The sequence below is a fragment of the Patella vulgata genome, chromosome 5 (genome assembly GCF_932274485.2).
Source record: "Patella vulgata chromosome 5, xgPatVulg1.2, whole genome shotgun sequence".
NCBI lineage: Eukaryota > Metazoa > Mollusca > Gastropoda > Patellidae > Patella > Patella vulgata.
In genome coordinates, this window is record NC_065883.2 from 8,994,365 (window position 1) to 9,011,663 (window position 17,299).

The 17,299-nt window shown below is 38.2% G+C and overlaps 1 protein-coding gene across 2 annotated transcripts in view; it reads left to right on the forward strand.

Annotated features, from left to right (window-relative positions):
• The window catches only part of LOC126822436 (synaptotagmin-15), a 155,950-nt gene that overhangs the window by 84,224 nt on the left and 54,427 nt on the right, over positions 1–17,299 (forward strand). For both annotated transcript variants that reach the window (XM_050551349.2, XM_056101226.1), the window contains exon 2: positions 7,965–8,117. In XM_050551349.2, coding sequence (XP_050407306.1) covers positions 7,965–8,117 — 153 coding nt within the window. The remainder of the gene's footprint in view (positions 1–7,964; positions 8,118–17,299) is intronic.

The following is a 17,299-nucleotide window of genomic DNA, read 5'->3' on the forward strand; positions in this document are numbered from 1 at the left end:
GTAGTTAATCCCATATGTCCTTTACAATCGGTACATGATCTGTGTACAACACTCGACAGTGGTCAGTGCACCATGCCATGACCCGATAACGACTTCAAACGAAATACGCAGTGCAATTACAGATACCATAATCTGATAAAAAAAAAACCCATAAAAACAATACCATATATGATGATGACCCTTATACATTTTCCCTATTGTCGGAGGCTATATAATCAGGAGTTAACTGACAGTAAGTCAGACGTGGAATAGAGCTCCTCCCGACTTATATCTATTTCATGCTCTTAATAAAGGTCTTATCATTATGCTGATCTTCTGTTATCTATAGTGTTACGCAAGTATTCGATTATATAAGAAGAAAATAACATACGATATGACTCGGGCTGTAATATAAGTATTTATTTAATTATTAGTATTGACACGGTGGAAGACAGGGTGCTTCCGGGAGTACGTCGCTAGTTTCCATCTCGGTTCCTCGGGAGTTTCATGTGTTGTTTACCCTTGTCAGTGGTGCAGAACGGAGGATCTGGCAAGCACGAGTGTCTTGTAGTTCAAATGGTACGAACAACCGAGGTTCCGTGTACACGTTAAAGATCCCATGGCAGTTGGAAATCGAAATAAAAGTTGGCCCTAGCGTTGGGACTAAGCACAATATCCCGCATAACACATTGCATGGAGTATGGCGGATCTTATTAGCCCAGTAGACGCAGCATAGCAGCCTGGAAAGTTGGAATTCTGGGGCCTGTTTCACGAAATTTTAACTAATATAAAAACCAAATTTTAGTAATTTGATTGGATAATATTAGATTGATTTAGTGCTTAGCCAATCAAAATTGAAGTATCTAATAAAATTGGATTTTATCTTTAGTTAAAATTTCGAGAAACAGGGTCCTGGTCTCCCACGACCACGAACAATAACACTCGTTGAAGTTCAGAAACTACAGAAATATTTAATAGAGATCCGCGTCTCTTGTGTTTGTATCCTTGACAGTTTATTGTCGTTGATGATTCATTATAATGACAGCCAGCCATATTCTCTGTCTGACATATAATTCTCCCGACATTTGTACAATAATATATGGACCCGGTCATATATACAACATCATGACGATGACATCTTTGTCATCTACTATAAATATATAATACAATAATTATATACGTCATATTTCGGCCAGTGGACGAGGGTGTTTATTCTGTTGTTCTGAAACTAATACCCATTCGGCCACGCCAGTGTGATTCCGGTTAGTGCTAAATGATAAGGCCAGCTCGATTTTTCGTCATAGGTCACTAGATGTAAACAGGGCTAGCGCTAATCCCAACCCTAACCCTGGACCTAGCCCCAATGCTTACCCTAGCCCCAATGCTTACCTTACCCTAACCTTGACAAAGATTGAGCTGGCCTTAACAAATAGATTTAGCCATTTACACTTTGATCAAGGAGGCCACGAGACCTTACCTAAATCCAAGGGGTCGTATCATTTAGCCCAAATCAAAAAGGGGGGGTTACATTTTACCCTAATCAAACAGGGGCTTGTCATTTTGTAACAAAACCAATGAGAGTGTTTTATGTTTCTTCTTCCGCTCCATTCAAAGACATCATTTCATTCTAACCCGAACAGTGGAAAATAAGATATTGTTAGTGAAAACGATGTTCGTAGAAATTGTATTTTCGGTATGATTGGTATTTACACAGATGATATCTTTTTTTCCCTGTCCATTTCAGTTGGTATTAATCAACTCAGGTTACCGACTGAATTCACAAGAAACGTGATAGGATCACATACATGATTAATAAAAAGTGGTTCCGGTTACAGGACGTGTTCCTATAAATTATTGTGTAAATTGTACGGTTTCGTCTTTTCAACTTAAATTTCAACAAAAACTCCATCCCATTTCGTCATTTCAACTCATGATTCAGCACATCCTCAATTGGAACTATGTTTAGATGTTCTAGTTGGTTTTTTGTATCGATCCCTGCATTGGCCGAGAAAGTTCATTGGGATTTTCCGACATAGTTTCTCCTTGTCAGTGGCAGAGGACGGAGGACCTGACAAAGACAGCTGTCTAGTCGTTCGGATGGGACATAAAACCGAGGACCCGTGTATACATTGGAGTGCACGTAAAAGGTCCCTTAGCCGTTGGAATTCGATATAAGAGTAGGCCATAATGCCGCTGTCTGGGCAAAAGTCCCCTCATAACACACTGTATGGCGTATGCCCATCTTCATTAGCCCAGTCGGAGCAGAACAGGACGTTAATCCCCATTTCATTTAATTTTGTTTTTGTTTTTCGTATCAATGATGACTATAAGCTAACACCGGTTTTTGAACAGCTTCCGCAAAACCACAATGACATTTGATCGAACAATCACATGGCTTTACACTGAAAGATCTTGCGCCGTGTTCCACTAGGTTGTCGAGGTAATCGAGCGCTAAATAAGGCCATTTTACTTTAGACAGGGACCTGGTTTCACGAAATTTTAACTAAGATAAAATCCAAATTTTAGTAATTTGATTGGATAATATTATATTGATTTTAGTGCTTAGCCAATCAAAATTGAAGTATTTGGATATTATCTTTAGTTAAGATTTCGAGAAACGGGACCCAGAATGTTAAGGCATGGGCCGCGAATAAAACCTAGGGATTTTTCAAGTCGGGTTCTCGTCGCTCAGCGGTAGCGACGACAACTACGTGAAAAATTACATTTGTCATCAACAGAATATATTTATCATCATATTGTTCATTTCGTCAGTCTCAAGTGTTTCCTGGTCGTTTAGATGCCGAACACGATAACCTTTGACAATTGGAATTCTACGACGAGTTGATCAAAACGTCACTGTCGCCCCCACCCTCATCTTACATTTCACACGTTACCAATAATTAGATGTACTATAGCTTTAACATGACAAAAGTATTAATCCTAGGTTCATTGCGTTGTTTTATTGGAAGCTTAATTGTTTGAATTCTCATGTGTAGTTATAGTGCCATAAAAAAAATAATAAAAATTTAATGTTTGAATGTCTTCCATTATTTCTTTTTTTTTTTTCTTTTTTTTTTAATATTTTAAGGTTAGAAACCATAAAACGTGAAACCTAGTGCTATCTTCCGAGATATAAAGTGATTTGGCATTTGGTAACTTTATGAAACAAGGCTGGCAGTTTATAAAGCCCACATATTTACAGAATTAAGTTAATAAATGTCTAATTAATAGTTTATATAACATTTAAGGTCTAAAGAAAGACCGGCAATGGGCCAATTTAGCTCTTGAATAATGTATCATTAACTAAAAAATAAACCTAATAAAGTATTTCCAAACTGAGATAATGGAAAACAAAGAAGGATTTTCTAAGTTGTTGTATCATCTTGTATATAATTATTTCATGTAATAAAATGAAATGGGGTTTAACGTCCTACTGTTCTACACCGACTTGGCTAATGAAGACATGAAATTGTTTCATAGAAGAGAAATAAAACTATTGAATGTTATTACAATGGTTCTTATTTTGGACAGTTAAAGGACAATATTGGTGCCAGTCATTATCACACGTTCCAAATAATATTAATTCCTTCGAAGACCAAAAGTTGCTATATGGGACTGTGAAAGGATATCTGACAATTCATAAACAAAATTGACTCTCACTAGATAAGAGAACATTACCGTGCATTACCATGTTTTTATAAGGTATAGAATGAATAAACACCCGTGAATGTACGGACTGTTTCTATTTGTCTCGTGTTCTTTTATCTAATGGCATGCAATTACTTTTTTGAATTGTCCGATATACTCCTACAGTTTCATTTAACAACTTTGGGTCGTCTTCGAAGGAATTTTTAGTGAACAGAAATTCGCCCATGTATATCTGTTATCACCCGTCACTTCATTCAGTTTCCTTTTTGCGTTCGTCACTTCCTATTGTTGAAACATTGATTACTCACCTATCGTAGCAATTATGATCTCTGTGATAAAATAATATTTGGAACGTGTTTAATCAGTTCTATCACATATATGATAATGACTGGCACAAATATTGTGCTTTAAAACACAATATTGGCATCAGTCATTATCCCATGTGATAGAACGAGAAAAATAGCTAGAGTCCGTGCATTACAATGTTTTTATAGAATGAATAAAAGCAAGGGAATGTATGGACTTTTTTTTATTTTTCTCGTTTTCCCTTATCAAGTGACATTCAATTACTTTTTTGAATTATCAGATATCCTCCCACAGTCTGATATAACAACTTTTGTTCTTCAAAGAAATTATTAGTGAGCAGAAATTCGCCCGTGTATCTGTTATCACTCGTCACGTCAGTCAGCTATATAGAAGGATAACTCGTGTTTTCCTTTTGCGTTCGTCACTTTCCGATTGTTGAAACCTTTATTACGCATCTATCGTAGCAACAATCTCTGTATTATATTTGGAACGTGTTTAACGAGTTCTATCACATACGTGATAATGACTGACACCAATATTGTCCTTTAAAACATTCCAGTTACGCATCTATCGTAGCAACGATCTCTGTATTATATTTGGAACGTATTAACGAGTTCTATCACATACGTGATAATGACTGGCACCAATGTTGTCCTTTAAAACATTCCAGTTACGCATCTATCGTAGCAACGATCTCTGTATTATATTTGGAACGTGTTTAACGAGTTCTATCACATACGTGATAATGACTGACACCAATATTGTCCTTTAAAACATTCCAGTTAATCGAAAGCTATATAAACACTTGTCTGTGATCCACTGTGACGGGAAAAAATGGAAAGTCAGTGTTGGCCCTGTCAAAGATGTTGCTTTATGTCTAAAACACATTAAGTTATTCCCATGTAAGAGTCTTGGAAGCGTGACAGGAATGTGGTAATAAAATAAACAAAGGTGTATTGTCGATTACTAGAAAACAATTAAGTAAAAAAAGAAACGATTGTCAATAAATAAGATCTGACAATATTTTCATGGATCATTAGGCATCGTATGACACGTTCCATCAACTATCGAATTCTGTGTTTTATGTGTTGATCCACCCGCCTACTTCGTACATGTACAATTTCCGTTTCCGTGACTATGCCATGGTTTTATCGCCGTGTTGGTATTGTGTTACCATACTTCGTGTTTTGCGTTCTGCTTGATTTAATAAAGACAATTTGACTAGTGATTTTTCTATTGCTTGTGAAGTATTTAGAAAACTTTAATGATATTTGGTGTGGTGTTGTTATAAAAACATCAGTTCTCTTATTACATCATGGTCTTTCTGGGGTTAATAGCATCGTTGGGTTGATTTCTAAAGATGGTTTTCCATGTATATTGGAGAATGAATGGAACAGGGTTTAACGTCTTGTAAGCACAATATCCGGGTCATTCTTTTAGACTAGACGTTGTTTCTGACCAGGTCATTCAACCCACACCACTGGCATTGGGAATCACGTTGAACTGTCTCGGCTAACACCTGGACTGAACATGGTTAAGGCCAGCTCAATTTTTATCAAGGTCTCTGAGATGTAAATAAGGTTGGCAATTTTGTTGGTTAGGGTTAGGGCAAGCATTAGGGTTAGATCCAGGATTAGGGTTGGGATTAGCGCAAGCCGTGTTTACATCTAACCATTAAACATAGGGCATCCTGATTAATGACCCATCGCCTAACTCACTGGGGGGGGGGGGGGTTGCATTGGTCTGTCATTGAGTCATTTGGCAATTGGCGGGGTTTCGATTTCCCGGTTGTACGTGACAAGGAGTAGGGTCGCCTGTCCAACCTCGTGGGTTTTCTCCGGGTCCTCCCACTGCTAAAGACCCTTACGCGCAAGCGAATTATTGATATAAAAATGAACCGTGTATTAGTCCCGAGATGATCTAGTTTGTGTCGAGTGGACGTTAAACCCCATTTCTCTCTCTCTCTCGCCCTAACTAGAACAGTGATCTAGTGATCCAACTCGCGCGTTTTTAAATCATAAGGTCCGTCAGTGAATCAAAAGCTTTTACGTGACACGGAATGGAATCACCTGTCCATACCGGTTTCCCCCAGTGCTAAATATCCCTATCTATACCTATACCTATGATGGTCTCTTTCGGTACTTCATTCAACAAGCCATTATGTACATGATAAAATGGTTGAGGTTTGTTTTTATTTCTCGGGATCAGAATTCTTCGCTATTATTCGGCCCTGATTAGGAACCCTTTAACGAATAATCCTTTGTCCGCCTTTGTTCTGTGCAACAAATTGAAAATCAAATATTCAATTCCGGAGTTTACCTAAATTCGGGACAGCCGTTATGAGATATAAGACTCGGCGTTAGTTACAATTTATCACTTTTAAATTACGAAAATAAAAGACTTTTAAGACCACCATTATTCTTAATTAAAGATGCTTCATAAATTTTAAACATCAAGATGCTCTTCTTCGAAACATAAAACAATACGCTGAAGACAGTTTTTGTAGCAACAAAAAACCTTATACATTTTAATAATAGGTCGCTTAGCAACTTAAACATCAAAAGTATTCATTTTCACCAGCAACATGGCGAAAATTCTGTTCTTTTAGGGTTATTCTTTTCACATTAAAACTCTCAGTTATTTTGGTTTTTACCTTTAATCATACTCTGAAGTTGTGTTTCTATGGTTGTTGTCATAGCAACGAGTTGTTTATGTTTAGAGTAGAAAGGGTGTCCATAGTGATTAAAGACGTCGTTACATGACAACAGACGAGTCAAGTGTTGTTCTCTGCACGCTCGAATTTACATTTCCACTTTTCGTCATCTTCATTTTACAATCAATAGGTTGACAATATATACCCGACTTGTTCTAGACATGAACTGTATTTGCCCATTAAACAAGGAGGTTGTATCATGTTAGGAATCTGAAGAACAAGCGTGAACAATCAGCTCAACGTTCTTGGTATTACAGTAAACAATAAGTCATCTAATACTGTTCGAGAAAGAGACTGAAATAATAATATACAACGGGCAATATCCTATTCTAACGAGTAGGAAAATCCATAGACTTGAACAAGTAACAAAATATAAAAATCCTTAGAACTGAATGGATAAGAATATACAAAACTCCATAGAACCGAACTGGTAACAAAATATCCCAATCCATGGACCTGAATACAAAAAAAAACCACAAATAATTCAACTGGAAGCAAAATACCAAGTGCACAAATTCGTAGACCCAAATATTGAGTGGACGTCCTGTGTGTGTGTGTGTGTGTGTGTGTGGAGTGTGTGTGTTCCGGAAGATTAATTTCTAAGACATCCAGTATGTTACAAAATTTGGGATTATTTAGGAAAATGTCACCTAACGCCCTTGACACAGCCTTAGCATATAATGACACCAGGTGTTAGACACTGGCACGGCTAGGCAGAGCCATATCCAAGTCATTAGTTATTACAGCTGACCCGGTTATGTAATGTCCTTTGTCTTGTAAAGTAATCTGTACTGAACGCTTAATCTGGCAATAGCCAGATTCAAAGAACGAAAAGTGTAACAAGTTACTCCGTCACGTGAGAACATTTCCGTAATGGAGAGCAGTACCGGGTGGTATTGTTTACACCAGACAATATGATACATTTCCGGTACACCCAAAACCAGTTTCAGTTGTCATGGTTTCGGGTTAATAAAGGTGTTGAGAAACTAATTAGCTTGGGAAAGTAAACGGTTGTAAACCTGGCACTCATTATCTAATCTAAACGGACTATTTTTTTTTCTTGGTGGAAGTTGACGTAAAACTCCAGGAACGAACGAACGAACATTTTTAACTACGCGACAGTAGGAAGTCAATATGTTTCGATAAATTTGAACAATTTTTGAACAATGGTTTAAAACTAAACATTAAATATGGATACTCCCACTTAAAAAGCACAACTACATGATACCCGAATTGTAGTGTAGGCCATTCTATATAGTCCTTTTCTAAAAGCTTCGTTCTAAAAAGATATTTTTATTTCTTTTATTTTCTGTTTCAGTTCCACCAGCGGAAGTAGCAGGAATTATCACAGGTGCCGTGACGGTGGTTATACTAGCAACAGTGGTCGCTATTTTATGTTGGCGATTTCCAACGTGTCGTTCTCGGACGTTTTGGGATAAAAGTATTAAAAAGGTGCTGAGAAAACTTTATGGTAAGTGTATTTACAGTAAACCTATTCCAGACAATATGTCTATAGTTCAGAGTGGGGGTCACAAGGTTACTTCCGGTAAGGTTACTTCCGGTTAGGGAAGAGAATTCGGTAACCGCTATCGGCTCACGCACTATCATCTCTGAATAGGGGAAGAGGTAAAAACCAGAGGTTTATACGTCCATGGATTAATTGAAGGCAATATATGGATACGATTTGGGTTATATGCTTAGAGTTTTCAGAGTTCTGTGCTCTCTCACTCCCCCACCCCCCTCAGCTGAAAAAAGTCAAAGTGCGGGTTTCAACTCTATTGGCACGCAATTACCATATCTGTTCCATTTCTGACCCCCCCCCCCCCCCCTCTCTCTCTCTCTCTCTCTCGAATGGGCTTCAAATCAACACTAGCATGTTCTACCCAATTATATAAAAATTGGTTTGAATTTTTTTGTAACCATGAGAATGCAGCGGTAACCACACACTTTTTTTACTGATGGAATATAATAGAATATTAAATATTTGAGCAATAAACCCTCGCCTTGGCAACGGTTGCATTTTACTTTTGCTTTATTAATCAAAAACAAACAAACAAACAAACCCAGAGCGTTCTAACTGAAAGTCAGTAGAAAGTCATCTGCCATATTCCACGCTAGGAACCTGTAGTTTGTGACACTCGAAAGATTTCATTTTCCAATAACAAATAAACCTTTTGATATTTAGCAATGTAAGAGTTTCTTAATGTCAGAATTGCTTTACTTCAATTTGTATGACACGTAACAGCGTTTCCGTTTCTAAAGTATTTAATATTTATTACTTGTTAATGTAGGAAAATCGGCATGCGTGTAATAGCGCTTCTTACGATCAATCAAATACTGACGCCATCAGTTATGTCATTCTGTGATCTTGGCCGATAAAAATCTGAACACTGTCGCTGTAAGTTTTTTTTATGCAGACACACCAATTGACGAAAATATCATTTCCAGTTTGTTTTGGTCTAATTCGCCATCAATAAAATCCAGAGAAAACCGCCGAGGTTGGACAGGCGACCCTACTCCTTGTCACGTACAACCGGGGAATCGAAACCACGCCAGTTGACTCAATGACAGACTTTATGATACAGCGCGCACACGCTAACCATTCTATCATCCAACCCCCAGTGTCTATTGAACTTGAGACACAGAACCGTTACTATTCCCAAAAGGTCAGTTTATGTAGAAGAGCGAGAGAGAAATGGAAGTTAACGCATAACAGAAACAAACCCGGTCGAAACGTCGTGTGTATATAATATAGTGATTGTTATCCATAGAACTGTGTTGTGTTATATTATGTTCAATCGCTAAATGTCATTCAAAGATTATACCGTATGTTAGTCTGTGACTCACGACAGAACGCGAAACCCCAGTCCATCCCCGTTAGTATTCTAGTGGGTTTACCATTAATTTCTGGTTGACAGCATTAACCATAAAACCAACAACTCCCCAGTCCTTGTAGTTTATAGTGCTAATAAATGTCAGTTAAATTTAGTTTCGTATCGACAGCTACACGTAATTATCACACCGAATATAGACGCAACACAGGTAATTATCACTGTTAGCGCCGTCTACCGGCAACCACCTCGGATCTAATTACACCTGAGCTGACAATACCTGACACTGAATATCGATAAGCGATTGTCGCAGATTTATAGGGTTAATCGATTACCGCTCGTCGACAATCGGCGATTTATTTCTTTATGTCTTTATGTGCAGCCCGGTAATCTTTTTCAAACAGACCTACTGGATTTATATTAGCTATATACACGTAGTTTTATTATGAATTATCATCTTCTGTGATCAAAAAGACGGCGGGGTTTAAATAAACAAATTATTCTAGGATTTTAATTAGCCACTTTATCTCATTCCTGCACTTATAACTATAAACACGAGTTTAAAGCGAGAATTTCATATTTTCTAAGAAAGTCAAAACACAATTATTTCTATGTCTTTTGCTCAATAGGTTATCAACTCACTATTATACGATCATAGGCGTTATTCCCCACACTTAAAAATCATTGACACAGGAAATAATAACACAATTACCTCCCTTGTTTTCCTATTACCCCCCCCCCCCCTCATGGAATAACTATCTTCAAACGATTGAATTTGAAGTTGAAAATGATATTTTTGCCAATTTCTCAACTGGCAATAGTGAATTATAGGAATAATAGGATTATTCTTTAACAAGGTAGGACTGTTAATAGATTAGATACCATCTATTTTAAGGCTTTATTTTAATAAATTTTAAAAATATAACTTAAAAATATGAAATTGTAGCTTTAAAAAACAAATTCCTGTATTTTTACCGCGCTCGTAAATCATGATACTAAAAGAGGCTTTGTTCATTAAATATTTATAAGTCTTGGCAACTGAAAGCTATTTTAAAAAGTTTATGTTGATAGACATTATATCATTTTCGCGGGGCAACGACAACACGTTCATGACTTGTCTCAAACGCCGACAACGTTCTACCGAATTACAAATTACAAACTTGATAATAAAGTGTACTTTCGGCAGTTCACATTTGGCATCAAAATAATATTCCGATTAAATTTGTCTACATAAAATCATAGGCTATGGCAACTTGAATGTCAGTTATTCGGGCAATCATTGGGGAATGCTCAATAGTTAGTGTTAGGTTGATTGTATTGGCGGAACCGTCTCTAGATCTTTTGACCTTGACAAAACGCTTTTTAAAAAAAAAACGTCTGTAGGCCTTACTGGTTATTTGAATACCCATATATGGATACAGATTTTGGCAGAGTGGTGGACTAGTGAACCCACGGATTAGTGACCGTCCCGATTAGTGAACCTCGCGAATTAGTGACCGTCCCGATTAGTGAATCCCGATTAGTGAACCTCGCGAATTAGTGACCGTCCCGATTAGTGAACCTCGCGAATTAGTGACCGTCCGGATTAGTGAACCTCGCGGATTAGTAATCGCCCAGATTAGTGAACCCCGCGGATTAGTGACCGCCCCGATTAGTGAACCTCGCGGATTAGTGATCTCCATTTAGATTATCTGCGCTGGTAATAAACATATACCCTTTTCACAATCCACAACATTACATTTGTAAAGTGAATAGATTTGGATAAGTAATCTTCGTCATCATTAATTTGCTAGGCAACTGATTATCGTTAGGGTTAAAATCGTCTGCGCGTGGCCGGAACCTCTGTCCTTGTTTGAGTTTTTTCGAGTGAAAAGCCATGAGTTTACTCCTGACAGATTAACCTGTATTCTGGAGTGCCACAGGGATCAGTCCTGGGGCCGTTCGTGTTCCTTGTCTTCATAAACGCCACCTATGAAGTACTGTACAATATTGCCATGTTATTTTCTGATGACACAGTCATTGGTTGTGCTAATTCTTTGATGGTCGAATGGTTAGCACTTGCGCGCTGTATCATAGGGTCTGTCATTGAGTCATCTGGCGGGGTTTCGATTAGCCGGTAGTACGTGACAAAGAGTAAGTTCGCCTGTCCAATCTCGTGGGTTCACTCTGGGTCCTCCTGTTTCCTCCCACTGCTAAAAGACCCCTACGCGCAAGCGAATTATTGAAATAAAATTGAAGCATGTGTTAGTTCTGAAATGACCTAGTATGTGTCGTGTGGACGTTAAACCCATCGCTCTCTCTCTCTCTCTCTCTCTCTCAAATACCTTACAACAACATAGAAACAGTTACACACCGTATTCATCACTCATAACGAAATACAAACGATTTATTTGACGCCGCGTTGTCGAACTTTAAGGTTTAAAAGATCGTTTTTCCCCAACATAGATTCGACTTCTAAAGCTGCTTCTAATATAACAGTTTTCAGATCAAAAATAAGTAAATTTGATCAACCGAAACATCTACCTAATTATCTATTAACAGGAAACGTAATTTCTTACATACACGACATCGCCATGGCTGTAGCCCATTAAAATCACAACTGCTGAAGATACCTTCCCGCGTACAAACGTGGTGATTTAATGATATATTTGGACATAAAACATATTCAAACTAAGTAATATATCAAAATTTTGCTTCAAATCCTTCTGAAAACATTGCACTCGCGAGGGATTACCCTTGCTATAAAACAAATCTATTAAAAGAAGCCATGTTTATGTCACGTGACCTAGCAACGGATGCAAAGCCTGAGGAGAATTCAGTGTATATACAAGACGATGTTGTCTTTAATCGCTGTCCATTTATCACAAATATCGAAGCCTAATTAAATTCTTGGATTATCCACTGCCCGCGTCTTTTTCCATGGTTTTTATCTCAGAAACTGTTGTACGTTTATGCTCAGCAACAAGTATGTCAACATAACAGCAAATGCTTACTTGAATGTATTAAATTATTTAAATTAACTGACTATGCCATCCATCATTGTAGCCATCTTGGGATGGTGGCGTCATATCACAAATCGAAATTAATCATATATTTACTTTATACTGGCAAATAATTAGTCTAGAGCCCATTTATTTCCTTACACTGGTAATTAGGTCTCATAATGTTTTTGGGTTTTTTTTTTAAAATACATTTGGAATTGTATAAACAAAATAATATATCTGAGGTTTTTTAAAACCAGAAACTGGTTCTATCCAGAAGGTAATCATCTGCTTTGGGACGATGATTATTCTACGAAATGTCATGCCAATCTTCCAAATAGAGTTACCTTCCCTTGCAGTTCATGAAATCTGGATAGCGAGACTTGCACGGGAGAATGGTGGCATGCCATCGATATTCGATATGACGTCACAATTCCAAGATGTTGAGATGACGTCTTTGATATTAATGATCGGTTCATGATTCATAAAGAGAGAGATAGAGAGAGAGAATGGGGTTTAACGTCCACTCGACACAAACTAGGTCATTTCGGGACAAACATATGGTTTAATTTTATTTCAATAATTCGCTTGCGCATAGGGGTCTTTAGCAGTGGGAGGAAACCGGAGGACACGGAGAAAACCCACGAGGTTGGACAGGCGACCCTACTCCTTGTCACGTACAACCGGGGAATCGAAACCACGCCAGTTGACTCAATGAAAGACTTTATGATACAGCGCGCGCACGCTAACCATTCAGCCATCCGACCCCCCCCCCCCCCCATGCTCATGATTCATAACGTATGGGTGTAGATGTGTAATTAAAGTTCCCCTTCTCGCTAGGACTCGTAGACAGTGAGGGTTTTTGCGGGGGATAAATTCTAACACACTGATCACGTATAATCTCGTTCAATAACAGTCTGTGTCTCTAAATATCCCGTCATGCAACCTCTTAATTGTTAAAAGTAGGGGAGGTGATATCGTGACAAAATGGCGAATTGTTGGACCGGAAATGGGATCTGAACTTGGAAGGTGGTCGTCTACGGATGTCTTATTAGTTGTAGGGAAAATTTAGAGACATCATTATCTTACGGGTTGTTTTCCTATGAATATTATTTTCAATTTCGCATATATTCTTAGTCAGAGTAACCTGACCCCGAGTTCAGAAAACATTCTTAGACTTAAGTTAAGAGTTTACTCAACTTTAAATCACTGTTTATGAGAAATATCTTTGATCCAGAAACACAGAACCTTGCACATAATTTCTTGTTGATGTATTTGATACATTAAAACAACAAAAGTTTTATAAAGGGTTATATTCATTCTAGTTAAATTAAGGCAAACAATTTTGAGTAAATTCTTAACTTACGTCTGAGAATGTTTTGTGAATTCAGGGCCTGATCATATGTGATACCGTATTATGAAAAGCATTATGATACGCGCTTGGAAAACTCTGTCTGGCTGAAATTAGAGATTGTAATTCAATATCTAATTACTTTGTCATACGCCTTATTAATATGCTTTATGACTTATTACAGTCAACAGTGTCTCTCTTATTTTAACCATGTTATTTACAGTTAATTGTTTATCATTCTGGCGGTTGTTGTTTATTTGCTTGCAATTTCTTTGTGGTTTGTGTGTCTTAGCCGGGTTGTTTTCAGGTCAAATCTAAATTTGAAGGCCACCTGCAGATTTCGTCAAGGTCACGATGTAAAAAGAACAAGCGCTAACCCTAACCCAAGGACTAGTCCGCGTCCTAACTCTAACCCACAATCCTCGGCAACATCCACGTGCCCTAACTCTGTTTACATCTCGTGACCTTGACCGTGGTTTTCGTAGTGTTATTGTGTTGCCATTTTGAATGGCGTCTGTATTACTGCCGGTGCTGTATAGTACAGTACAGTGGGCGCTAAACACTGGCCTGGATATGATATACGTACGCTTTTGGTGTGTATTGCTTGCAATGTCTGACCCGCAGTTCCTCTGATAGGTTTTGTTTGTGTGTGGTGCGGCCCCCCTGCACTTATTATTTTTGTTAAAGGCTTGATTAAACAAACGACCGCCATATTTATATGAAACTATTTCTAAAATTAGAATCGGTACATAAATTGAGCTACAAAATGCACGTGTTGTTCTGTCCGGGCTCAAGTTCCGTCGTAGCAAACTGCATACTACACCCAGGAATAGACAGTAGCGCCGCTGCACGTATGTCCGTCATCATTAGCCGAGTTGGTGCAAAAATGTAGGACGCTAAACCCCATTCAATTTTATTTTATTTTAGTAAATCCATTTATAGTTTGTATTTTCTAGGTCCAGTAGGATGTTACACCCAATTCGTTTTATTTTAATAGGTTTAGTAAATCCATTTATAGTGTGTATTGTTTAGGTCCAGTAGGACGTTACCCCCAATTCGTGTCATTTCAATTTGTACGTGTTGCAAAAAGAATGTGCTTACAATATAAAATTCTAAAGAAATCTTTCTTAAAGTTAATAATAGTCTTGATTATCACATTGACTACGTTACGTAGTCGATTGTCGTTTGAATAAAAAGATCAATTTGTTGGAACAATCCATGATTATCGACTAAACAGATTCAAGTCCTAACTAAAGGCACGAATAATGAGAATGGTTATTAGACTTCCATTAAGATTTTTATGGTGTATTGTTTCTGTGTGATTAATACAAATGCGGCATTACAAAATGTTTCATAAGGAGTCACGTTGAACAAGGTCATAATCTGTGGTGTTGTTTAATTAGGAGTTGTTACAGTATTTTCCGGCTTAGTTTTCCCTCGTCAGTGGTGGAGGGTGGATGTCCTGGCAAGGAACAACAGAAGATCAGCATAATGATAAGACCTTTATTAAGAACATGAAATAGACTTAAGTCGGGAGGAGCTCTATTCCAATAAACTCCTGGTGACTCTCATCTTTAATAGAAGGCTTGATCTCGCCTTAACTACGTACATCTTATCAAGCCCTTCACGTAATACCCCGCATATTTTGGCACTACTTTCGATTGGGTACAAGCCCAGCTTATGATCCTATCAGATTCATTCGTTAAAAATATCGTTACGATTATCAAGTCTCGCGCTTATAACTAAAATGTCTACATGTGACAATCGAGTTGCAAAGTTCAAAGTTCGGTCAATGTCAAGGTTGCTGGAAATCAGTTTACAGTTTCTATTTGTTTACAGTGTGTTATGTGCGACGACCTCTGATTGGACAATGCTAATTATTCACGTGTAAACACAACGAGCGCAAAAGTTCGGGAATTGGCCAGTATTGAAGCAACGGTTAGGTGTTGTAAAACTCGCGATCGTTGCTTCAGGAACATCTGTGACTCTAGGGTAGGGTGATATCAAAGATAAACATAACAAGTCCTACGCAAATCCAGGGATTAACCCCAGTCCTCAACTGCGTTTTGCATTGGCATATGTTTTTAATCTTTTAGACCTTCAACTTTTATTCCCAATGAGAGAAAGAGAGGGGCATTAGAGAGGTGTTGTAACATTCTGTAATATTGAAATAAAATGGTGCCATATGTTAGTCCTGAATAGAACAGTTGTGTGTTGAGTGGACGTCCACTCGACACAAACCAGGCCATTTCGGGACAAACATATGGTTCAATTTTATTTTAATAATGCGTTTGCGCGTAGGGGTCTTTAGCAGGAAACGAGAGGACGGACGGAGGACCCTAGCCCTTGTTACATACAACCGGGGAATTGAAACCACGCCAGTTGACTCAATGACAGACCTTATGATACAGTGTGCACGCGCTAACCATTCGGCCATTCACCCACCTTAATTGTTTTATGAGAACAAGATATATGATTAGGGTCTAAGATGTCCTCGACTTCCAACCTCAGAGATACAAGCGGAAGCCATATTATGTCCTCTGTTGTTTGACGAAGGCTGTAGGTATTAATTAGATATAATTACAAACCACAGGTAAACTTGAGGTCAGGCACCCAGTTCACAGGTGGAGGCGGAAATAATATATTGATTTTTGAACTGTATATCATTATAACTGTATAGGAAATTGTATTTCTGATCCCGCGTCAATCAGCGGATAATAAATTAAACTACTCAGGAATCAACATACATCAATCTACCTTGTTGACGTAGGTCCTCAATGCCAAGCGTTTTTGTAAGTTCTGTGACCCCTAGAAACTATTAAGATATATAGATACACTACGATACGAAATTTTGTAAGCAGAGGTGAGATGCTTTGGTGACAATCTAACTAGATCTCGTCTCTGTAATTGACCTTCCAACCTCGTGGGGTTTCTCCGGGTCCTCCGGTTTCCTCCCACTGCTAAAGACCCCTACGCGCAAGCGAATTATTGAAATAAAATTAAACCATATGTTAGTCCCGAAATGACCTAGTCTGTGTCGAGTGGACGTTAAACTCTCTCTCTCTCTCTCTCTCTCTCTCTCTCTCTCTCTGTAATTGAACTCTTAATGGATACTTAGGGCTGCCCCTCGGATCCATTCACTTGAGTTGATATTTGTTGTTTATTCCTTGCAATGTTGGTGTAGTTTGTCTTGTCCACGGGTTTGTCATATCGGTTTTGTTTTGATTTCTTCATTAAACATGCGATTGACAATCTTCTTCTCAATAAACACGCTGACCCTACTCCTTGTCACGCACAACTGGGGGAATCGAAACCAAGCCAGTTGACTCAATGACAGACCTTATAATACAGCGCGCACGTGCTAACCATTGGGGGTTGTAACGTCGCCAGGCCAGTGTCACTCCTCGACGTGAGCAGCATTTATACACCAACTTGCAGCCAACCCCCAAACAGACGAACTCACAAACGCCAGTCACAAATGTATATAATG